Below are 26,118 nucleotides of genomic sequence, written 5' to 3' on the forward strand. Positions count from 1 at the left end.
CTCACAACCTCACCATCGTAAGCTCGACGCTCTAACCACTGAGCCATGCGCCTTCATATATATATATATATATATATATATATATATATATATATATATATATATATATATATATATATATATGCTTCAATGTGTGTGTACATAATCCAGCAAACATCCCTCAAATGTCACATCCTATACTTCTAACAAGAGACTCAATGGATAATGCAGTGCTACTCACATTACATCTGAATAAATGATGAGATGGTCACAGCTTGAATGCTTTTGGATGGAGTAGCCAAACAATTACAACTTAGCTCCACTTTCCAGTACATGGGAATATTTAATTCTGTAACAGCTTGTGTTCTTGCTGCTATTTAGTTCCCATATCAATCCTGATTGAGAAGACCTGTAAACCAAAGACATTCCAGCTGTGACTATATATCATCTGTTTGATAGAAACAGAACCACATTATGCAAAGTTTCCATTCTTTGTAAAGACAAATCTACATTTGGTTGCTACATCAAGCAACCTCACAGATGCTCCATTCGTTCATGAGTGTCTGTTTTATGTATGTGTTTTCACTATGTGTGTATGCAAATATGTGAGTCAGACTACATACCTTGATAGCAATAAAATTCAGTCCGCTCTCTGTAGCCAGGGCCTTAGCAATCATGGTCTTGGAGCAACCAGGAGGTCCATAGAGAAGTATCCCTTTACTTGGTTGAATGCCCATATTGGTGAATACTTCAGGGTGTGTCAAAGGCCATTCAATCGCTTGCTTCAGTTTCTGTTTGATATCATACTGGCCACCAATATCTGTCCAGTGAACCTAGAGTGACCCAAACAATATACATATATATATATATATTAGAACAACACAGTAAAAGAGTAGACAGTGCTGCTAAAACCTACATACCTTCCTCGTTGTATGGCCAAATGACACATGTCAACAGAACCACACATAAACCTAACTATCACTGTTCCTAATTTAGGTACAAGGCCAGTTATATAAGGATGAAGGGGTACATTAACACCAGTACTTGACTGGTACTTTATTTTATTGTCTTCCACTTAAAGAATGAAAAGGAAATTTGACTTTGGTAGGATTTGAACTCAAGATATACAGAGCTAAAACAAACACTGCAAGGCATTTTTTCTGATGCTCTAACATCATCATTTAACGTCCGCTTTCCATGCTGGCATGGGTTGGACGATTTCACTGAGGACTGGTGAGCCAGATGGCTGCACCAAGCTCCAATCTGATCTGGTAGAGTTTCTACAGCTGGATGCCCTTCCTAATGCCAACCACTCCCAGAGTGTAGTAGGTGCTTTTACGTGCCACTAGCATGAGGGCCAGTCAGGCGGTACTGGCAACAGCCATGCTCCAATGGTGCTTTTTACATGCCACCTGCACAGGAGCCAGTGCAGCGGCACTGGCAACAATCTCGCTTGAACATTTTTTCATGTGCCAGCAGGGCAATGCTGGTAACAATCACACTCGGATGGTGCTTTTTACATGCCACCGGCACAGAAGCCAGTCAGCTGCCCTAGCAACGATCATGCTCAGATGGTGCTCTTAGCACTCCACTAGCACGGATGCCAGTCATGTGGTGCTATCATCGAATTTGATTTCAATTTCGACTTCACTTGCCTCAACAGGTCTTCGCAAGCAGAGTTTAGTGTCCAACTAAGGGAAGGTACACATAAGTGGGCTGGTTACACCCCTGGCATAGGCCATGGGTTATGGTCTCACTTGGCTTGCCGGGCCTTTTCAAGCACAGCATATTTCCATATTTGATGGCATGCACTGCTTTCTCCTCCTCCTCTTCACCACCACCACCACCACAACAACAACAACAGTCCCTTCTACTATAGGTGCAAGGCCTGAAATTTTTTCAGGGGTTGGGGTTGATTACACTGACCTCAGTGCTCCACTGGTATTTCTTTTATTGACCCCAAATGGATGAAAGGCAAAGTTGACCATGGCAGAATTTGAACTCGGGATGTAAAGGCAGAAGAAATGTCTTTAAGTGTTTTGTCCAGCGTGCTAACAATTCTACCAGCTCACTTTAATAATAATCCTTTCTACAATAGGGACAAGACCTGAAATTTTGGAGGAGAGGGATAGCTGATTACATCAACCTCAGTGCTCAACTGCTACTTATTTTATTAACCCCAAAAGGATAAAAGGCGAAGTCAACCTCAGCGGAACTTGAACCCAGAACACAAAGACAGACAAAATAACACTAAGCATATTACCCAGTATGCTGATTCTGCCAACTCGCCAACTTTATAATAATCCTATCTAATATAGGCACAAGGTCTGAAATTTTGGGGGAGGTTGGTATTCAAGATTACATCAACGCCAGTGCCTCGACCTCCAAAAGGACGAAAGGCAAAGTTGATCGCAACAGAATTTGAACTCTGAACATAAAGAGGGACGAAATGTTGCTAAGCATTTTGTCCGGCGCACTAACAATTCTGTCAATTCACTGTCTTAATAATAATTATTATTATTATTTCAAATTTTGGCACAAGGCCAGCAATTTCAGGTGAGGGTGTAAGTCGATTGCATCAACTCCAGCATGCAACTGGTACTTATTTTATCGACCCCCAAAAGGATGAACAGCAAAGTCGAGCTCAGTGGCATTTGAACTCCAAACATGAACACAGACAAAATGCTACAAAGCATTCAGCATGCAAACAATTCTGCCAGCTGGCCACCTTAATAATAATAATAATAATAATAATAATAATAATAAATAATAATAATAATTAATAATAATAATAATTAATAATAATAATAATAATTGATAATAATAATTAATAATAATAATAATAATTGATAATAATAATTAATAATAATAATAATAATAATAATAATAATAATAATAATAATAATATAATAATAATAATATAATAATAATAATTGCAGCGTGGAAGGTGTTTGTAAGCCATTTAAGAAACACACAAAAGCCGTTCGATTCACTTCAACATTTTTGTCAGTGAACGGGTCGCGGATTTTAGCGACGAAAATATTTTGACAAATTAAACTTAAATGTTGAAGTGAATCGAACGGCTTTTGTGTGTTTCTTAAATGGCTTACAAACACCTTCCACGCTGCAATTGTTTTCGTTTCAGCACACGATCTCAGATCAAATCACTTGCTATGCGAGCACATCTCCGTAATAATAATAACAATAATAATAATAATAATAATAATAAAAGGTGTTTGTACTGGTGATGATGATGATGTTGTTAACAACAATGATAACACAAATATAATTAGAAATATCTAACCTGGGGCACTTCTAGTAGAACTTCTCTCATGGCACTTGGATTAGTGACATTCAAGCCATGTATCAAATGACTTACAGTCAGCCGTATACTGGAGTGGTTTCCTGTTCTCAGGGCTTTTAGACTAGCTGTGTTTAAAAAAAAAAAAGGAGACATATATTAGTTTATTGCAGACTGGCATGAATGCAGGACATTTTTTACTGACTTCATAGTAATATCTTAGCACACACAAACACACACACACACAGATATAACAAGCTTGTGCCTCACAAGGGAACTTTCCAAGTACAGATCTATAGTCAAACAAGATGTACAGAGAATCACAGTATATTACTCACACAGATATCTTTTATCTCGTATCTGTTTCAGTCATTGGATTGTGGCCAGGCTGGAGTACCACCACGAAAGGTTTAGTCAAATAAAGTGCCCCCAGTACTTATTTTTAAGCCTGGTTTTTATTGTTTCTTTTTGCCATGAGGATGTAAACAAACCAACACCTATTGTCAAATGGTGGTGGTGGTGGTGGTGGTGGAAGACCAAAACAAACACACACACAATGTGCTTCCCTCAGTTTCCATCTACCAAATTCACTTACAAAGAAGACACATGCTGAAGGTGCTTGCTCTGCAGTGGGACTGAACCCAAGACCACATGATTGAAAAGCAAACTTCTTACCACACAGCCACACCTGCAAACATATACACATCTAATTTTAGCAGGAATATAGTAAATAAATGAATCATCATCATCATCATTTAGCATCCGCTTTCCGTGCTAGCATGGGTTGGACGGTTCAACTGGGGTCTGGGAGGCCAGAAGGCTGCACCAGGCCCAGTCTGATCTGGCAACGGCCACAATCGGATGGTGCTTTTTACGTGCCACCGGCATGGGGGCCAGGCGAGGCTGGCAACGGCCATGATCGGATGGCGCTTTTTACGTGCCACCTGCACAGGGGCCAGGCGAGGCTGGCAACAGCCACGTTCGGATGGTGCTTTTTATGTGCCACCGGCACGGAGGTGCGTAAATAAACTATCCTTGTAGTGAGTAATCTTTCTCTCATATCTCAACGTCAAAATGTGCATGCACACACACACAGAGCTTATGATTTGGAAATTTTGCTAATAAATATTCAAGCTATGTCAGTGGAACTTCCTGGCTATTGTGTTATAATGTAAGTGGCTGATTTTCCCACAGATACATTTACTTTTAAAGTAATACATCAACACATAAGAACAATAGCTGTGAAGTTAGAGTAATGAGTTAGCCATTACTCACCTGAAAGTTTTGCCTTGTCTTTTTTCTACCTAACTGACAAAACATGTAGCAGACATTATTGCAAAGTTAAATGGCTAATATTAGGGAAGATTGCTAATAATTCATCATCATTATCATCATTTAATGTCTACTTTTCCATGCTTGCATGGGTAAAATGAAACATGTTCAGGCAGATCTTTTATGCCTAGATGCCCTTCCAGTCGCCAACTCTCACCTGCTTTTTAGCAAGGTAATATTTCCCCCAAGGCCAAACATGATTTTCATGGAAGACTGGAAATGAACATCATATGTATGATGTTGATGCTCGATTGCAACCATCAGATGATGTCAAGACAAGGGGACCCACAAGCACCCACCCACACACATACATATGACAGGATTCTTTTAGTTTCTATCTACCAAATCCATTCACAAGGCAGTTGGCCTGAGATTATAGAAGAAGAGGCTTGTCCAAAGTGTTGTGCAGTTGGACTGAAATTGAAACCACATGGTTAGGAAGCAACCCCTACAGCAGCACTATGAGATGGTAGTCATTATCATGATTGTTTAATGTCCGTTTTTCATGCTGGCATGGGTTGGATGGTTTAACAGACACTGGTCAGCCAGGCTCCAATTGTCTGTTTTGGCATGGTTTCTATAACTAGATGCCCTTCCTAATGCCAACCACTTTACAGAATGTGCTGGGTGCTTTTTACGTGCCACTGGCACAGGTGCATTTATGTGGCACCAGCACAAGTGCATTTTACATGGCACCAACATGAGTGCCATTGGCATGAGTGCATTTCACATGGCACCAGCACAAATGCATTGTATATATATATTTAATACTATCTATTGTATGTGTGTGTTAATTGTGTTAATGTGTGTTTGTGTCCCCCTTGTCCAGACATTGTATGAGATTTGTAAATGAGCATCAGTCATAGAAATGATGTCCTTCAGTTCCAATCTGCCATAAAAACATGTCCAGCCATGGGGCCCATATAACCTTGCTTAGAAACAAGTGAGGGTCAAGAAATAGGAAAATTTACTTCAATGAATTCCGTCTGACCCATGCAAGCGTAGAAAAGTGGACGTTAAAACAATGACCCTGACAATTATGACAATGATGATAACTAGCAGTTGCCCAAGCATGCAAGTTTCCCCTCTCCATTCTACAGACATTGTCCAAGGTGAAAAAGGGAATCTGATATAACAGACACTGGTGTTGTCCCTAAATATCAATGACATCATAGGGATACTGTAATAACTTGCAACCGACCTTCTTTGCAGATTGCTGAGAGGTCAGCCCCAACAAAACCATGGGCAGCATCAGCTATGTCTTTGACTTCTGCTTCAGTGACAGTGTTGGGAATATTCTTCAGCAGCTTTTTCAGAATCTGTTAGGATTATAAACAAGATAATGGAAATTTTTTTAAATTACTGCTGACACTGTGTTATACGGACCACTATCGTTACATCTACTATTACAGCTACTGCGATTTTTAGAATGAGATGATCAGGCAGAACTGTTTGGACACTGACCATCTTGCACGGCTGACTGGACATTCAGCCAGTTTTGGCACTGGATGTAAGCACACAGACTCATAAATATGTGCATACAGAGAGACAGAGCAAGAAAGAGAGAGTGATTATAATTTATCAATTGAACATGACTGACATAAACACTTTCCCTTTATTCATTCATGTAAAGAGAGAACAAGAGAAACAGTAAAATGTCTGTTGTCAAATAAGTCAGCATTGAATCAGTGATTGAAACAGTTGGGTTAAAACATCTCATAAACTGTTATTACTACTAATGCTGCTGCAACTAAAACCATCACTACTACTCCTACTGCTGCTGCTACTACTACTACTACTACTACAAGTCAATGCAAAATCTTCCATGTGGTCATTCAACAGCTAGAAATACCTGCCAAATCTACTTCAAATCACATCCTATTGTCTGGAGAAAAAAATACACATGGAGTGGTCGTACCTGGAATACTTTTGATTATAAGTTCAAAAGAACAAAATGAATCTGAGGGTAAGCAACAACTACTGCTACTACTACCACTACTACATTTACTTATTCTCATCATTATCATTTTAACATCCATTTTTCTATGTCTGCATGGGTCAGATGGAATTTGTGGAGGCAGATTTTATACAACCAGATGCCCTTTTTGTCACCAACTTTCACCACTTTCCAAATAAGGTAATTACACCCCATGACCAAAATGTTTCCATGGAAATGATACAACATGTATTGACACTTGTTTACAACTATCAAGTGATGTCAAGCTAAGGAGACACTAACATTTTTACACACATACAAACATACATATACGCAAACACAAGCACATGACAGGCTTCTTTTAGTTTCTTATTTCTTTACTGCCCACAAGGAGCTACACACAGAGGGGACAAACAAGGACAGACAAACGGATTAAGTCAATTACATTGACCCCAGTGTGTAACTGGTACTTATTTAATTGACCCCGAAAGGACGAAAGGCAAAGTCAACCTCAGCAGAATTTGAACTCAGAACGTAGCATCAGACGAAATACCGCTAAGCATTTCGCCCAGCATGCTAACATTTCTGCCAGCTCGCCGCCTTTCAGTTTCTATCTACCAAATCGCTTCACAAGGCTTTGGTCACCCCGGGGCTATAGCAGAAAATGTGACTGAGTCTGAAACCATGTGGTTGGAAAACAAGCTTCTAAACCACACAGCTACACCTGCACCTATTAAGAGGTTGGCAAATCCTAGTGAATTGTTAAATAACAACAAAACTGGTTGGTTCAATGTTCATTCCAAGTTCTTAAAACAGCTTCCGTAACAATGGTGGTGGCCAAGCTGCAGCTTCTGAGTCACGAGTATTGAAATCATCATCATCATCATCGTTTAACGTCCGTTTTCCATGCTAGCATGGGTTGGACGGTTCAACTGGGGTCTGGGAAGCCAGAAGGCTGCGCCAGGCCCAGTCTAATCTGGCAGTGTTTCTACAGCTGGATGCCCTTCCTAACACCAACCACTCAATGAGTGTAGTGGGTGCTTTTTACGTGCCACCTGCACAGGAGCCAGACGGGGCTGGCAAATGGCCATGATCGGATGGTGCTTATTACGTGCCACCGGCACGGGGGCCAGACAAGGCTGGCAACAGTCACAATCGGATGGTGCTTTTTACGTGCCACCGGCACGGAGGCCAGTCAGGGCGGCGCTGGCAATGGCCACGTTCGGATGGTTCTCTAACGTGCCACCGGCACTAGTATCACAGCTACAATTTCCATTGATGTTGATCGATTTCGATTTTGATTTTCACTTGCCTCAACAGGTCTTCACAAGTAAGATTTGTGTCACAAGAAGGAAAGGTATGCATAAGTGGGCTGGCTACGTCCCAGGTAGAGGCCACGGGTTATGGTCCCACTTGTCCTGCCGGGTCTTCCCACGCACAGCATACTTCCAAAGGTCTCGGTCTCTGGTCATTTCCTTGGTGAGACCTAAAGTTCGAAGGTCTATTTTACCTCAAACCTCTTTAACATTCCTATCAAGCAGATTTTAAAATATTAACTACAAAAATGAAGACTCAAAAAAAAGCCTTCAACAGAGATTAATTAATCTACTTGAGTGAATAGTATTGTGTAGCTATGTATTAATTTTATTCATGAACATAGTTTTAAAAATGTATGTTGTGGCTCATGAATATTTTTATTTAAAAAAATCATATGTGCTTCAGTTTTATGACATGGGATTTATGAAGGATAAACATTGTGTTTATATTTATGCTTGTTTGACAGTCCATCAAAGAAACTGGAAAAACTTGTGCAAAAATGGGAACAAAATTTGTCTTGAAGTTGGTAAACTGTAACAAAATTAGTCTGCTTACATCGAGTCGGTCTTTTGCAGTTGGTACACCAACCTCTATTTCACGGTCAAACCGACCAGGGCGCCGTAAAGCTGAATCAATCACTTCGGGTTTACTTGTGGCTGCCACAACCAGTAATAATTCATCACAGACATCCTAGATAATAATAAGAAGAATTTCAAGAAATCTTAAATGTCACAAATGAATCAAATACAAATTACACAGGCTGGCACAGAAATTAAGTAACAAGGACACAGAATTAAATGTCACATCTTGGAACATTGATACAGATATTATACTATACCTATTTCTTTACTACCTACAAGGGGCCAAACAAGGACAGACAAACGGATTAAGTCGATTACAGTGACTCCAGTGCGTAACTGGTACTTAATTTATCGACCCTGAAAGGATGAAAGGCAAAGTCGACCTCAGCGGAATTTGAACTCAGAATTTAACAGCAGACGAAATATGGCTATGCATTTCGCCCGGCATGCTAACGTTTCTGCCAGCTTGCCGCCTTGATATTATACTATACCTCTATTTGTTTAAGGCAATCTATTAAATGCTTGTAAAACCAAGAAAGAGTTGGTTACCATGAGAACTGGGAAAGCCTGACATTTCAGATAAAGATTCTTTGATGGAGAGATCATATAACAGCTGGCAGAAATGAAAAAGAAGTGAACTGACAAGAAAGTCAGAACAAAAAGAGGAGGTAATCACAATAAATGAGCAGGTGTAATAGTGAGGTGTGCAATATGTGGAATGTAAATACCATCTCCTCTGCTACTTGACCCTATCTTTTAACCTATTCACTTCCGCCAGCCTTTAAGTGATTATTCCACGTTAGGACCTATGCCGTAACATCATATTTTTCATTACCAGCATTGCCAAGACACACTTTAAATCATTTCCTCTGATTTCAGATTTTACCATTACCTAATTCTTAACATGATTAAATGGATATAGAATAATATAGAGTATACTGGTTATCATCCTCTTTTACTGTCCACTTTTCATGGGTCGACTATATCCAAGAAGGCAATGTTTTAGCATAGCTCAGTGACTGAAATCAGTAAAATACAAAATGTATATAAATGTATACACATTCATATATACATGTATGCTTTTATCTATCTATATATGTGTGTGTGGGTGTGCATGTATAATATACATGTATGTGTGGGAACGTGTACATATACATACACACATACATGTATATCAGGACAGAGACCTGCTAAGCAGAAACCAGCAAATGGCAACCATGTAACCCATAGAAACCTGTGTTTTGTTGGGTCATTGGCGACAAAACTAGCAACCTTACCAAGCTTGCTGGTGAGAAGGAAATTTGAGGGCAGTGTGGGATGAAAAACAAAAACCAATCAAGGGGTGGATAAACACAGTTGACTGAACAGCCATCCAGTAGAGTAAAGTAGAGAAAGAGAGAAAGAGAGACAGTGTGTGTGTGTGTGTGTGTGCAAGTGTTTGTGAATTGGAAGAGCACTCGAAGCTTGCAACATTAAACCCATCAATAATAAACAGAAAGGGTGGAGTGAAGACCAAGCTTTGACAAATATCCATAGCGGTACACACACACATATACTTATGAAAAATAAATACAGAGCAAGATAAAAACCAATACATACATTGCTGATGCCATCCATTAAAGTGAGGAGTGTGGAGACAACTCGTTTCTCTAGCTCAGTAGCGCTGTTCTGTCTTTTGGGACAAAGACTGTCGAATTCATCAATCAGAATGATGCTTGGTGCCCTGAAAGGATAACATTGATATAAGGACATAGAGTTAACAATAGTAGTAACAAATACTTGGTGTCTTGACAGAACAACATTGATGTAAAGTTTGTCACAACTATCTCTGTCTCTCTTCCATCGCTCTCTCTCCTCTACAATCCTCTTGCTCCTTTTCATACTCTCTCTTCTTTCATTCCATTGCTCATTATTCTCTCTTCTGCTCACCCATTTTTTCACACTTGCTTGAAAGATTGGAAACAATGTAGAGTAGAAAGGATACTTTAGTCTTGCAGGGGACACTGTAACCTCATTAGTACTTGTTGTTTCTTCCTTCTCGATCCATGCCTGGCTCATAGTGCCGGTTTCCCAGTTTCCTTGGCGTATAGGTTCCCCACCTGGACGGGATGCCAGTCCGTCGCAGGTGAGCTGCAAGATGCAGAGTGAGAGAAAGTTGTGGAGAAAGAGTTAGCAGAAGTTTGCCATTACCTTCTGCCAGAGCTGCGTGGAGCTTAGGTGTCTCGCTCATAAACACACACATCGCCCAGTCTGAGATTCGAACCTGCAATCCCTCAACTGCGAGTCAACTGCTCTAACCACTAGGCCATGTGCCTCCATTAGTACTTGTACTACACCCCAAAAAAAAATTCTAAACTCTATAAAGTAGTTGGCCAACAAAGCGTGGTAACACTGGACAGAGGGAATTCTTTCTCATGATTTTGTAGTGAACAAAGCTAGAAGCCACTGTAGCATAAGGGACAACAAAGAGGGAGAGAAAGGGGCTTACAAATTCAAAAGATGTTAATTGACAGAAAACTTAAAGGACTGAATATTATAAATCAAACGAAAACAAGAGTGTGGCATTTTGAGGGAAAAGCTATTACAATAAAGGAATTTACAACAAATAGGAAGTTTAATAGAATCATCTGGGAAGAGAAGTGGGTGGTATGTTTAAAGGTCTTGACACAGTGTATTGGACCAGAAAGTTCATCAGGGCAATAACCATGGAAATATTTATAGAAAAGACACAATGCAGAAAGATTCTGACAATGAGTCAAGGACTCTAACACAGTAGAAAGAAGACCTACCATGTTAATAATTTGATTAAGCAAGTTAAAACACTCACAGGAGGCACCAGCCTAAAGATGACAGCAATATTCAATACAAGGTTGACTGATATGCTTATAGAGATACAAAATACTACACATTTTATCTGAAATGCTAATGATGCCGCTACCACTGCCACCACTAGCAACAACAACAGTAATAATAATATGGTGTTAGGAAGGGCATCCAGCCATAGAAACCATGCTAAAACAGGCAATTGGTGCCTAGTGCAGCTCTCTGTCAAACTCCTCCAACCCATGCCAGCATGGAAAACAGATGATGAATTTTATACAAAAACTCAAAACCAGAAATTTTGGAGGGGGTATTAACTGATTGAAGTGACCCCAACACTTGAACGATAATTAACTTTATGTAAGTAATTGACTATCAAAAAACAGAAAGGGAAAGCTGATCCCTGTAGTATTTGACCAAAGAACTTAGCAGGACATTGCCCAATCTGAGAAATTTGGGTTTCATCACATAGATAATACAATGGCAGAGGACGGAGATACTTACGTGAAGACCTTATGGTATTGCAGACCTAACCAACCTATGTTAACATACATAACAGACAATTTTACCATGGTGTTGGCAGCAGTGGTGGCAGTGGTTGTCACACACACATACAGATAAAAAATAAAAGAAAAATACCTTTCTTTTGCTTTTCTGAAAATTTCCCTCAGACGAGATTCAGTTTCTCCAAAATATCTGCAAGAGAAGAATTATTGAGAAGAAGAAGAAAGATGTCAGCGAAATTTAATATATTCAAAAAAGGGGATGAGTATATTTAATATATTCCAAAACAAATTTAGTACTGAGCTATGGGCTACAAGTTTTGGGTTGTTTGCCAGCCTCGCCTGGCCCCCGTGCCGATGGCACATAAAAAGCACCATTTGATCGTGGCCGTTTGCCAGCTTCGTCTGGCACGTAAAAAGCATCCACTACATTCACGGAGAGGTTGGCGTTAGGAAGGGCATCCAGCCGTAGAAACATTGCCAGATCAGACTCGGCCTGGTGCAGCCTTCTGGCTTCCCAGACCCCAGTTGAACCGTCCAACCCATGCTAGCATGGAAAGCTGACGCTAAACGATGATGATGATGATATCTCATTTGCAAAGCTGTAAAAATGGGGAAATAAATTGACAGACATTATCAGGATTGTGAAAGTGCGGAAGTAAATTGTAGGATTTTATTATTTTGCAATTAATTAAGCAAATGTCTTAGGCATAGGCATGAAAGCGTGGTTAAGAATTTCACTTTACAACCACATGGTTATGGATTTGATCCCAGTGTCTTCTACCATAGCCTAGGCTAACCAAATCTTTGTGAGTGGATTTTGAAAACCCAGAAGCCCATTATGTACATGTGTATATATGTATGTTCTTTTCTGTTTTTAATTATTTAAATTCTTCCTTTGAAGGAGTTGGTTTCTAACAAAGGTACAAAGCTCCATCGTTGGAACACAAATAACGAAAACAATGTCACATTTTAAACCTGAAAAAAGTTTTGCATAGTTTTACTGTTCCACTTACAGATTGCATTTGTAAAGTGTGAATCAGTTGGTTGATTTCTTTTCCTAAAAATCCAAGCTTATCCAGATCGACAGTTAAGCATCTATTTACAAAACAAAGTGCACCAATTATTATTGGTATAAATGTAAATTTGTAATCTGGATATTGAAGATGTGTGTGTGTGTGTGTGTGCATGTATATGTAGATACACACATCCAAACCATGCCAGCATGAGAAGAAATGGACATTAAATAATGATGATGATGAAATATATATATATACCTATATGTGAGTGTGCGTGTGTGTGTGCATGTGTGTATGTGATGTTGTGTGTGTGTGTTCATTTCTGTGTCTTAGCATTGACAGCACTTGGGTAGTAATGTCCTGCAGCTCAGCAGTTCAATATGTCAAGACCAGTGAAATAATGTACCATATTTGAAAACAAGTAAAAGCTGACATCAGGAAGGGCATCCAGTCATAGAATACTGTCCCAAGAAGATTCATACAATCCATGTCAATATGCCAAAATCAAGCATAAAAAAGGACAATGATAATTATTATTAAATTTTCTGTTATTTTCCTAATTCTCTTTTAACATTGCCCAAAAGACTCTCTAGAAGATAGGAACTTGTACTTTAAGACCTCACCATGACTGCTCATGCTCTATACACATTTCATAATTAAACACAAGACTTCGGTGTTTTGATATTCATGCCTTTCTTTTGAGCATTAATACAGTATATAAAGCTATAAATTAAAACTGGGCTATGGACAGACATATATGCCACATATCTCTTTTAACCCCTTGATACAAACCCACTTGAGATTACCTTTGGATCTATTGTATAACCTGCCTGTTTTAAGGGGATCTAAATTAAAACTTCCAATTAAAATTCCATGTTAGTTCATGTCTCAAACATCAGCTTAATACCGACAAAGTTAATTTACTATATTCTTCAATATTCTTATTTCTTTATTGCCCACAAGGGGCTAAACATAGAGGGGACAAACAAAGACAGACAAATAGATTAAGTCGATGACATTGACCCCAGTGCGTAACTGGTACTTAATTTATCAGCCCCGAAAGAATAAAAGGCAAAGTTGACCTCGGCAGAATTTGAACTCAGAACGTGGAGACAGATGAAATACCGCTAAGCATTTCACCCAGTGCGCTAACGTTTCTGCCAGCTCGCCACCTTTATATTCTTCAATATTCTTTTAATTAATTGAAAGAAATATAGTGTATTTCAGTAAAAATATGGTAACAAAAGGCTTAAGAAAGAAATGGACTTACTTGCTCCAGATTTCTGGGCCTTTAATTTCACTGACAAAGCATTGAACTTCATTGCTAATGGCTCTCATCAAAAGAGTTTTTCCACACCCAGAAGGACCATATAAAAGAATACCTTTCGGTAGTGAAAGACCTGTAAAGGAATTTACAAAATGAATAGATCTCTAAGGTTGACAGGAACCTAACAGAAAGAACATAATAAAGACAGTAGGATCCAAGAAAATTTGTTGAGCTATGTCTGCAAATAATGAGTAGAAAGAATCAAAATGTTTTTTGCTATAAAGAAAAGGAAAAGGCTAACATTTCAAACAATATTCTTCATTGACAACAGATGTATGAGATAACACCTGATGGCACAGGTGTAAAATCAATATATAATACACCACTTGAATCTCAAACCTAAATTGACTTAAAAACTTATAATACCATATACTATACATCTAGTGAAGGCATGTGGCTTAGTGGCTAGGTGTATTTGATTCATGATCGTGAGGTTTTGAGTTTGATTTCTGGCAGTGCATTATGCCCTTGAGCAAGACATTTTACTTCACATTGCTCCATTCCACTCAGCTGGCAAAAATGAGTTGTACCTGTAATTCAAAAAACCAGCCTTATCGTATTCTGTGTCATGCTGAATCTCCTTGAGAACTATGCTAAGGGTATGTGTGCTTGTGGAGTGCTCAGCCAAGCAGTTTCATTGATCAAATCAACTGGGACCCTTGTCATCAAAACTGACAGAGTGTCAATTAGATACACATCTACTACATGAATAGATAATCTACAACAACTCAAATAGATTGCTTTTTAATGTGTCTCAATAAAACACATTGATATATAATAAAAATATAATCTTAAATATAAAAAGCTTTATAACATTAGCCGTATTTTTGTTTAGTGGCTGGGGGAAAAATTTTACCACCAAATGTCATGTATTAAATTCACTCTAATTTCAATGTTGGTTTTGGTGACAAATTACATGAATGCTTGTAGCTTAGTGATTAAAGTGCTGCACTCAAAATGGTAAAATCATGGTTTCGATTCCTGGACTGGGCAGTGTGTTGTGTTCTTGAGTAAAACACTTCATTTCATGTTGCTCCAGTTCACTCAGTTTACAAATGAATAATCCTGTGACAGATGGGTGTCCTGTTCACTGGGGAATGTTGTGATCTGGGTCACTTACGTAACATGAAAACTAACTGGCCCTATGAGTTATAGGACTTGATGCAGTAATATCCAGGGCATACCTTTTCTTTTCTTGCTGGCATAAAAAAAAAAGTATGTATCATACATGGAGTTTTATGGAATACAAAATCTTACCATAGGCACTAAAGAGATCTGGTGATGATAGTGGCAAATCTATTGTTTCTCGTAGAGCAGCTATCTGAGCATCCAAGCCTCCAACGGATGAATAAAAAACTGAAGGAGCTTTCTTCGTTTGACTTTTCTTCTCAGAACCATTAACTATAATTTTGGTGTTGGTGGTTACTTTAAAAAATGTCCTCTCACAATTTATATCACATGTCAAATTAGCCTTCGATGGTGTGTGGAAACCTTGCATAGTTGAGGAAGATAATGGAGTTGAAACTTGGACTGGTGATTTTAAGGTTTCAACAAATGAATTTGAAGGACTACAAGAAGAGTTAGATGGTCCAGGATTTTCATTTGCTAAGGATGTACAGGAAGTGGTTAGAGAATTCTCATCTTGTGATAAGTTTTCAGCCAAGATTTTCTTCTCACAAGAGATTTTCTGCTTTACTTTAGTAGAAGTAGGAGTTTCTGGATGAATGTCAGCAAAAGAAGTAATTTTTTCTGAAGATAACTCCATCTTACTCATGCTATCAGTTAGCATGTCTGTTCCTTTTGTATCCACAGATCTAGATTTAGAGACTTGGAAAGACAAATGTTCTGTGAATCCCTGAATCTTTTTTATTGTAAAGGAACATGCTTGACCATAATAATTAACAGAAAATTTGTTGTTCTCACAGAAGAATTTCCCATCTGAAAAATGTCAAATATAGAGAAGTAATTAATAATAATTACAGGAAAACAAAAATCTTCAATAATAATAATAATAAATAATAATAATAATAATAAATAATATAATAATAATAATAATAATAATAATATAATAATAATAATAAAATAATAATAATAAATAATAATAATAATAAATAATAATAAATAATAATAATATAATAATAATAATAATAATAAATAATATAATAATAATAATAATAATATAATAATAATAATAAATAATAATAATAATAATAACAATAATAATAATAATAATAATAATAAATAATAATAAATAATAATAATAATAATAATATAATAATAATAAATAATAATAATATAATAATATAATAATAATAAATAATAATAATAAAATAATAATAATAATAATAATAACAACAACAACAACAACAACAACAACGGTGATGATGATGATAATTTCAGGACTGAAAGCAGAGACTGAAGGTTTCATATTGGTTGCACAAGATCAAAGTTTGCTTACATTTTGTCTGACACACTAAAGATTATACCAGCTCAGCACCTAAATAATCCTTTCTATTATAGGGCTTGAAATTTTTTAGGGGACAGAGCCAGTCTATTACAATGATACCAGTGTTCAACTGGTAGTTACTTCACTGACCATGAAAGGACGAAAGGCAAAGTCGACCTCAGCAGAGTTTGAACTCAGAATATGCTGCAAAGCATTTTATCCAGCATGCTAACAATTCTGCCAGGTCACCACTTTAAAAATAATAATCTCATTAGTTGGTCATTTTTCCCCCCTTTTTTTTAGTAAATAAATGATTTTTTTATATTTGAAAGAAGTGAAAACACTAATCTGACTCACCTAATTTCAACTGTAAATACTTGATGAAATCATTAGATGAATGGAAATCTTTACAACACCTACAATATATAAATATTTCTACAATTCAATACATACACACAACATAGCCAAACTACATGGTTGCGAGTTTGATCCTACTGCAAGTCACTTCAGGTCAGTGTCTTCTACTCTTGGGTTGTTTAATACCTTGTGAGGGATATATATATATATTTTATGAGAACAAAACTGCATATTTCATCTTCCCTTTGTGCTACCACTTCTCCTTCTCCCTGCAACCACTTCCTTTTAACATCCATCCCTCATTCTCAAGTTCGTCTGTTCCCGCTTTATTTTCCACTAATCACCCCATTTTGTACCACCAGTCATATCTCATTTCCCTCAACTAATCTTATGCCTGCCATCCTTAACACCCTTTCATATCTGCTATCATTCTCAACATATTCTCATATATCTACCATCAACATTCCCTCAACTTTTGTTTCCCACTTACTATATCCATCCTTACATACCTCTGACATCCATCTCTGTCACTGTACATCCTCCCTGCATATCATCTCCCTATTTGTCATCTACCTACAATTTTATTATACTGCTGCTCTTCACCTTTCTGTACTGACATTTATTACCTCCTCCTTCCTGAGCTGCTCCCATTTCTTTCACACTTCCCCTACCCTCACATACACACAAAAACACATATTTACACCATCAACCATATTACCTTCGTTCACCACACCTCCACCCTTGTTCACCATTCACCTCTGCTGCTATCCCTAACCATCAGTCCCTCCTCTCTTACACTCTTGTGAACTTAGCCACCTACCCTTACCAATCATCTATTCCTATTCTCACTTACAATCACCTTCTTGTCCCTTAAGACTATGCCTGACACCTCATCGGTACCACTTTTATCTCTCTTTCCAGCTGCTCCCACCCACATATATATTGCAGGGTAATCATGTATCTCTGCTACAGCAAGAGGAGATACATGGCCACTTGTCTCTCTAACACAAGGCCAACAATCTTGAGGGAAGCAAAATGGTTGATTATACTAAGCCCAGTAGTTGACTGGTACATTATTTTATCAATCACTCCCTCCTCAAGAAGGATCAAAAGCACAAATGGTCCTGGTAGGATGAAGAGGTGTAACTAAAGCATTTATCTTATTCAATACTTTACAGCCTCAAGTAATAACAATAGTATTAATCGTTGTTATAATAATAACAAGACTGGAGCCTGGTGCAGCCTTCTGGCTTCCCAGATCCCCAGTCGAACCGTCCAACCGATGCTAGCATGGAGAACGGACGTTAAACGATGATGATGATGAATCCTTTCTACAAAAGGCACAAGGCCTGAAATTTGGGGCAAGAGGATAGATGATTACATCAACCCCAGTACTCAACTGGTACTTATTTTATCAACCCTGAAAGGATGACAGGCAAAGTTGACCTCAGCAGAATTTGAAAATAAAGACGGACAAAATACCGCGAAGAATTTCGCCCAGCATGCTAACATTTCTGCCAGCTCACTGTCTCTAATAATCCTTTCTACTAAAAGCACAAGGCCTGAAATTTTCAGGGAGGAGACTAGTCGATTACATTGACCCCAGTGTTTCATTGCTACTTAATTTATCAACCCCAAAAGAATGAAAGGCAAAGTCGACCTTGTAATCATAAAGACAGATGAAATCCTGCTAAGCACTTTACCCAGCTTCTAACAATTCTGCTAGCATGCCGCCTTTAATAATAATAATAACAGGTAACTTACTTTGGTTGTAGATGAAGAATAGATGCTTGCCAATGAGGCTGAGGTAAGCAGCAAATTGAAACACTGTCATCAACTTTCTTGTCGAGTTTCAGCAAAAGTTCATCCGACATCACAATAGTGCAGGGGTCATTGAAAGCATAAGGCCAGATAATTTGTACATACTGTCCATCAACAAGACATGGCTGACCAATAGCCAGTTTACAAAAAGGCAAGCATGATGGGTGTAGGTAAACCAAGTCACTTTTAATGGATGAAGGAACCTTTAGATTCTTTTGATCAGCTATAAAGAGAGAGAAAAAGAAGTGATAATATTATCATCATTTAACATATGTTTACACACACAGTGTCATATACCCTAAAGTAAGCATGCTATCTTAGCAGTTTTTCATGACACATTTCATATACATACATATTTATATTTTATATATATATATATATATATATATATATAATAAATGAGGAATGTAAAAATACATTATGCAGGATATGTCGTAAACAATTCAAAATTATTTACTGCTATAAAGCCACTACAACAACTCATATTATATCTCTTCACTAAAAAAGCTGTCAGCGAGCAACATGACATAAAATTCAAAATTTAAATAAAAACATATGCTTAGTCCTCTATTGCAACTTCAAAGTTAGGAACCAAAAACGAATCCATTCTTCTCATCAGGAGAACATTCCTGTACAAAGAAATTAACACAAAAAAAATACCTTGGGGCTTAATATATGTCCCGACCGGCAAGAATACTGTGTCAACTTCTATCTACACATTCAAATTTTGAATTCAAACGTCATGCACAGCTTTTATAAGCAGAGACTAGTAAAACAAGCCACGGTAAAAAACTGAATATGAGTGAAAAATAAATAAATAATAAAAGAGGAGTGTAAAAATACACTACACAGGATATATTGTAAACAATTCAAAATTATCTATGAATATATCAGTGGCCAGAACATGCAATCAAAAAGGTTTTTCATAAAAGAAGGAGGCAGTTATAATTTTCAATAATTCTTTATTAGTGCTTTTGTTCATTTAACCAAACTCTGCAAGACAATGAAAATGTTGGTTTTATTATCTTCAAGAGTTCGGTTAAAATAACGAAAATGCTAATAAAGAATTATCTAAAATTTTGACTGTCTCCTTCTTCTTAAGATACAATATCTTGGTTCGCCAGTCCTCAGTCAAATCGTCCAACCCATGCTAGCATGGAAAGCGGACGTTAAACGATGATGATAACTTCAAACATTATCTATCTCTCTATATATATATTTATAATGTAGGTAGTTAGGATAAATCCCAGCTCTTCCCTCTTGAAGCACCTCTGCTTTTTCCATTATTACAATCCAATATGTAGTCTCAGTTGCTGCAGTGCTTTAGTGCAAAATACATGTCTAAATATTCCGTCACAAAAACTATCTATGCTACTCCTGATTACTAACTAAATACAAATGCTTTATACAAATGTAAAATTCGGATTATTTAATTTCTCAGCTAGAAATAGCAACCCAAATGCTTTCAGGAGTTAGATGAAGTTAATTGAAGCAGATGTTCTATGGCCAGATGCCTCTTCTTGTTGCCAACCTCCACCTGTTTCCATGTAAGATAACCTTTCTCCATGGCCAGATATGTTCTCAGAGAATATTGGAAATGAATGACGGCTTATATGACAGTATCAATAATTTACAGTTACCACGCAATGTCAAGACAAGGAGACATACACACATACACACACATATACATATGATGGGCTTCTTTCAGTTTTTGCTTTGGGTGGCCCGAGGCTATAGTAGAAGATACTTGCCCAAAGTGCCACACAGTGGAACTGAACCCAAAACTATGTTGTTGGGAAACAAACTTCTGAACCACACAATCACACCTGAGATATTTAGTGCTTCTACTGCTTACAGATATAAACTGTAGCTAAACACAGTACTTAGTGAGAAGAAAGGGGATGTTATCCTCAAACTGAAGACCCAGTCCAAATGCTTACAACAGAGTGGAATCTACTAAAGGCACCCCAGTGACCAGATTACATCCAAAAGCTTCCACACAGTTTCTGTCAACAAATTTAATTCATAAAGCTTTAGTGAACATATCATCATCACTATTTAACACCCGTTTTGCATGCTGGCATGGATGGATTGTCTGACAGGAACCGACAAGCCAGAGGACTGCTTCATACACTAGTGTTTCTATGGCATGGATTCTACAGCTGGACGCTCTTCTTAATGCCAATCACTTCAGAGTGTACTGGATGCTTTTAATACGGCACCAGCACTTGTAAAGTCACCAAATAATTCACAAGACAAGATCCCTCAACTGGGTAGGGAAGACATAGTAAAACACTCTTGCTCAAGATGCTAGGTAGAAGCAAAGTTAAATTCTTAACTACATGGCTATGTGTGGATTGAAGGGAGTTAGGTGTTTTGGCTATGGACATGATGCCTTTCAGGCAATTGTTGGATTTTTACCTTTTGACCTACAGATTTAAAAAATAATTTTTTGTAACTAAACATTTTCAAACTTCGAACACTAGTAGAATGTCATATAAAATATGTGTTACACATTGAAGGGTATTTGGATGACAATTCAAGTGCTCTAAAGTTCATAAAGAATTGGGATCTTTACCTTTTGACCTGCAGATTTAAAAAATAATTTTTTGTAACTAAACATTTTCAAACTTCGAACACTAGTAGAATGTCATATAAAATATGTGTTACTCTTAACATTTTTGAGAAAAACTTATATTAAGTAATTTCACGTCAAAGTAGTCCTATTCCAGTAATTTCAACTAATCAATGACATGTATTCAGCTGAATAAAATTACTGCCGTTGTTTGTCAATAACAACTATCGGCGGTGTATTTTTCCTTTGTCACTGTTATTTATGACATCGTTTGTGCATTTGTACTAGTTTTAAAGTTTTAGGGTTAGGGTTGTCATGAATAACAGTGACAAACAAAATATACACAACTGGAAGTTCTTGTTGACAAACAACAGCAGTAATTTTATTCAGCTGAATACACATCATTGATTGGTTGAAATTACCGAAATAGGACTACTTTGACGTGAAATTACTTCGTAAATATAAGTTTTTCTCAAAAATGCTAAGAGTAAAACATATTTTATATGACACATTCTACCAGTGTCCAAAGCTTGAAAGTGTTTAATTACAAAAAATTATTTTTTAAATCTGCAGGTCAAAAGGTAAAGATCCCAATTCTTTATGAACTTTAGAGCACTTGAATTGTCATCCAAATACCCTTCAATGTGACTATCCATATTTTATGACATGCATGTATAGGATTTAAATTCCAAATGTAAAAAAAATTTTTAAATCATCCACTACTAATAAAAAATACTTACATGAAAGTTCGCTATTCTTACCAAAACTAGATACGATACCATGCAGAGTACCATGGTACAAGTAACCGGAAGTTTCTATACCTGTTACAACACCACATTGTAACGAATGCTTGCTGACATGTCGATAATTAATGATCTTCCCACATTGTGCACATTCGTTCCATTCTGAACGTGCAGCTTTTGGTTTGGCAGGCATGTTTGGTAATTGTCTGATAATCAGTTTTTTCTGGAGAGACTTTGCAATAAATAAACAAGAAAATTCAATGAGGCCTAACAACAAAAACAGATACATATAAAATTTTTTTATATATATATATATAAACAAAAATGAGTTAAGAGAAATAACTAAAAATGGCCATAGGCATGTATTTGAATTACAGAGAACTTGTATTGCACTCTACCACAAAAATTGTTGATTTATTAAAATCATCTCCATCTCTAAAGAATATATCATAATTACCAAATAGCAATTTTGACCGATTCCACTTCAGAAGGGGAGATAACCTTAAGATTCAAAACTTTTCCAATACAGATATGCCACTAAAGACAAAGACAGGTTTATGTGTGCATATATATATATATACATACACACACACACACATATATATAGTACATTAGTATTTTGGAATAATATATACGTTTTATATAATATACATCATCTTTTGATGTCCCTTTTCTATGCTGGCATGGATTAGATGATTTGATAGGATCTGACAGGTTGAAGTAGTGCATCATGCTCCAATGTTTGCATGGCAAGGTTTCTATGCCCTTCTTAATGCTAACTACTGTACAGAGTGTACTGGATGCTTCTTTTTTTTTTTTTTTTGTCCATAGCACCAGCACCAATTAAATCGCAATGCAGCTTGCAAGACAAAGATCCCCTTCGACAGGAAAATGGATATATACTCTTTTACTTGTTTCAGTCATTTGACTGCAGCCATGCTGGAGCACCGCCTTTAGTCAAGCAAATCGACCCCAGGACTTATTCGTTGTAAGCCTAGTACTTATTCTATCAGTCTCTTTTGCCGAACAGCTAAGTTACGGGGACGTAAACACACCAGCATCGGTTGTCAACCGATGTTGGGGGGACAAACACAGACATACACATATATATACGACGGACTTCTTTCAATTTCCGTCTACCAAATACACTCACAAGGCTTTGGTCGGCCCGAGGCTATAGTAGAAGACACTTGCCCAAGGTGCCATGCAGTGGGACTGAACCCAGAACCATGTGGTTGGTAAGCAAGCTACTTACCACACAGCCACTTATATATATTAAATTTTTTTACGGAATTCCACGTTTTCGGCTATGGAGAATCTGATTCTGAACATTTTTTTTCAAAAATTACAATTTCATATTCGTTTTCTTTACAGTTAACACCCAGCGAGCTGGGGTTTTTTTCTTTGTTTTGTTTTCGTTAACGGGTGATGATCTTTATATTATGAGTTGTGAGAGACAATGTTTTATCACAAGTGCATTTGATAAAGGTACGTTCTTTCTCCACAAACAAGTGCAGTGTAAGCACACTGTACACACACCGTTACCAGCGGTTGTGCAATGTTTGTGTGCATTATCTAACTATTCAGCTCATTCGAACATATCCAAGGCTAATTACAGAAATAAAAATATTCCGTAAATTATTGATAAAACAACTGATAACACAGGTGATTTTAATTCGATAATTATAACATATACACCGAAAGATTACCATATATATGTCTCGTTTCTGTTTTTATTTTCGTTTCTCTTTGTTTTCCACGTTTTTTTTTATGTCCTGTACCCATATATGCATGTATATATACATATATATGTAGGTATGTACGACCAATGCCTTGTGAGTGGATTTGGTAGACGGAAACTGAAAGAAGCCCGTCGTATATATATATGTATGTGTGTGTCTGTGTTTGTCCCCCTAGCATTGCTTGACAACTGATGCTGGTGTGTTTACGTCCCCGTCACTTAGCGGTTCGGCAAAAGAGACCGATAGAATAAGTACTGGGCTTACAAAGAATAAGTCCCGGGGTCGATTTGCTCGACTAAAGGCGGTGCTCCAGCATGGCTGCAGTCAAATGACTGAAAAGAGTAAAGAGTATATGTATGTATGTATATATGCATATATTTATATATTATTTATATTATTATATATATATATATGGCGTGAAATTTAAAGAAAAACAAAAGACAAAGACAGATGTATGAATAACAAGCAAGAGTATTAGTTTGCTGCTCGGAAAAAATGAATAAGTACACACACACACACTTGTGAGTGCACAGGTCCCTTGTCTGAAGACCCTATGCACCTACAGGCAAAAACCTAGCCTAGCAAGAGACTGAGTCGATCAAAACAAAAATATTATCAATCTCTACTATGGTACCGAGCACTCTTTTATTTTTTTATTTTTTGTGACAGTCAACACAAAACCTATCATATATGTATCTATGTGTGTTTATGTTCCTCTCAGAGCTTTATAAAATATTTATCGATAAATTAAGCGCTCAGATGAAATATGTACTGGAGTCGTGAGTCGTCATGACTATACTATTTCGTCCTGTCTTTTCAGGCAGTGTATCTAGAAAGAACCAACTTTTAACCAATCTCTCTTCGCATTCTTTTTTTTTTTTTTCTCAAGAATGCTAAGGTGTGATTTGATAGAGATTTAGTTGTTATTAATAGCATGTAGAGTGATCGCGGGAATGTCTGCAATACAGTTTTGAGTATTCACCAAAGACTTACTTTTTTTCGTAATTAGAAATCGGAAAAAAACCGAAGAGATTATGTCAAACATACCAATTGTTTTTTTATAACACTCGAATCTTCTCGGAACATGTGGACGGCGCCATTTCGTTTACATTTTTTGAAATCTCGTGCTCGTTCTCATTTCTTGCGAGAACATGTTCTTTTCATTGATTGAGAGGTTTTAGTTCAAAGCCTACAATATCGTTAATGGTACGGTCTTTTCTGCTGGAATAGCACACTCCAAGCAAAACTATCCAATGTGACTCCTTTTTTAGACACTAGGATATGCTTTGAGGGAGATTTTGCTGCTATTTCTAATATTTCGAGTGAGAATATACAACAGATATGGGCAATCTTTTTCGAAAAAACCAGCTGCTTTACTAAAATGTTTGAAGGTAATTTTGCGTTAGGTGTGCCATTCAGAAGGTTAGCGGGCCGCAGATTACCCTTAACTCAAGTAGAAGCTTCTTCCTTGACTCATTAACCCTTTGTTGAAGTGTAGTCCCAAGTCAATTTTCATTCTGCTAACAGGATCTAAAGCATTCCAGCGATTTCTTTATAAAGATAGCATACCTTTTTATCAAGGTAGTAGGGTATAGTTTAAGGGCCAGTCGCTTCTTCATTTCCAGGTCCCCTATGAAAGTGATTTGCTGTTAAACGTTCTCTTCTATAAACATATGATACATTTTATACACTTGTGTAGTTAATGGTCACGTTAATTAGGCATGTAATTAATGTATATGATGGATCCAATTTCAATGATGACGTCACACTGGATGTTATGTAATAATCTAGCAGATACTCGACTTCCACTAGTTTACTTTCGCTCTGAAAACACCTGCTTATGATTAAAGAGTGCTTTCATATTCAAGAAGTCATAAAAACGAAGACTACATTGAGGGAGATTTGTCTGCTGTTTCAAGCAGGTCGTGTAAGCATAGGGGCTCCTTCAGTGAGCCTGCTCTCCCATTCATTCCTATAATATATTTTCATTGATTTTCTCTGAAATAATTTTTTAGTAGATACATGTAATGTTTATTTTTTTGAAAAACGAAATTATTTTATAAAGACTTTCTGTGATCTTTTCATTTAATGTATTTCTATTTTATTTTAAAATGAGCATTTGTTTTTTTGGGGTTTTTTTTCGGTTTTCATGATGGAGGGAACATTTCGAGGCTTCTTCGTTTCCAGTGTTTGGTGGAAGTGTTTGCATTGTCAGTAGTTTTTTTTCATAGGCGGCATGAGATGGTTTTATGAATTTTTCTTTTAATACAAATACACGGACCTAATACCATAATCAAGATATTCTACTTATATATCTCG

At 37.1% G+C, this 26,118-nt stretch overlaps 1 protein-coding gene across 2 annotated transcripts in view; it reads right to left on the bottom strand.

The window, feature by feature from the left end:
- The window catches only part of LOC115218620 (ATPase family protein 2 homolog), a 32,861-nt gene extending 7,078 nt beyond the window's left edge, over positions 1-25,783 (bottom strand). Inside the window, exons 1-12 of one of the 2 annotated variants that reach the window (XM_029788524.2) lie at positions 24,847-25,783; positions 22,055-22,289; positions 18,683-18,962; positions 16,919-16,977; positions 15,373-16,053; positions 14,059-14,188; positions 11,906-11,962; positions 10,046-10,169; positions 8,421-8,555; positions 5,814-5,931; positions 3,284-3,408; positions 603-812 (exon numbers count right to left, since the gene is read on the bottom strand). In XM_029788524.2, the coding sequence (XP_029644384.1) occupies positions 603-812; positions 3,284-3,408; positions 5,814-5,931; positions 8,421-8,555; positions 10,046-10,169; positions 11,906-11,962; positions 14,059-14,188; positions 15,373-16,053; positions 16,919-16,977; positions 18,683-18,962; positions 22,055-22,289; positions 24,847-24,885 (2,193 nt within the window). In that variant the 5' untranslated portion in view covers positions 24,886-25,783. Of the gene's footprint in view, positions 1-602; positions 813-3,283; positions 3,409-5,813; positions 5,932-8,420; positions 8,556-10,045; positions 10,170-11,905; positions 11,963-14,058; positions 14,189-15,372; positions 16,054-16,918; positions 16,978-18,682; positions 18,963-22,054; positions 22,290-24,846 lie in introns of those variants that run through there. The other variant, XM_029788525.2, reaches the window with a different exon arrangement.
- Between the last annotated feature and the right edge of the window lie 335 nt (positions 25,784-26,118).

Source organism: Octopus sinensis, linkage group LG13 (assembly GCF_006345805.1).
Source record: "Octopus sinensis linkage group LG13, ASM634580v1, whole genome shotgun sequence".
Lineage (NCBI taxonomy): Eukaryota > Metazoa > Mollusca > Cephalopoda > Octopoda > Octopodidae > Octopus > Octopus sinensis.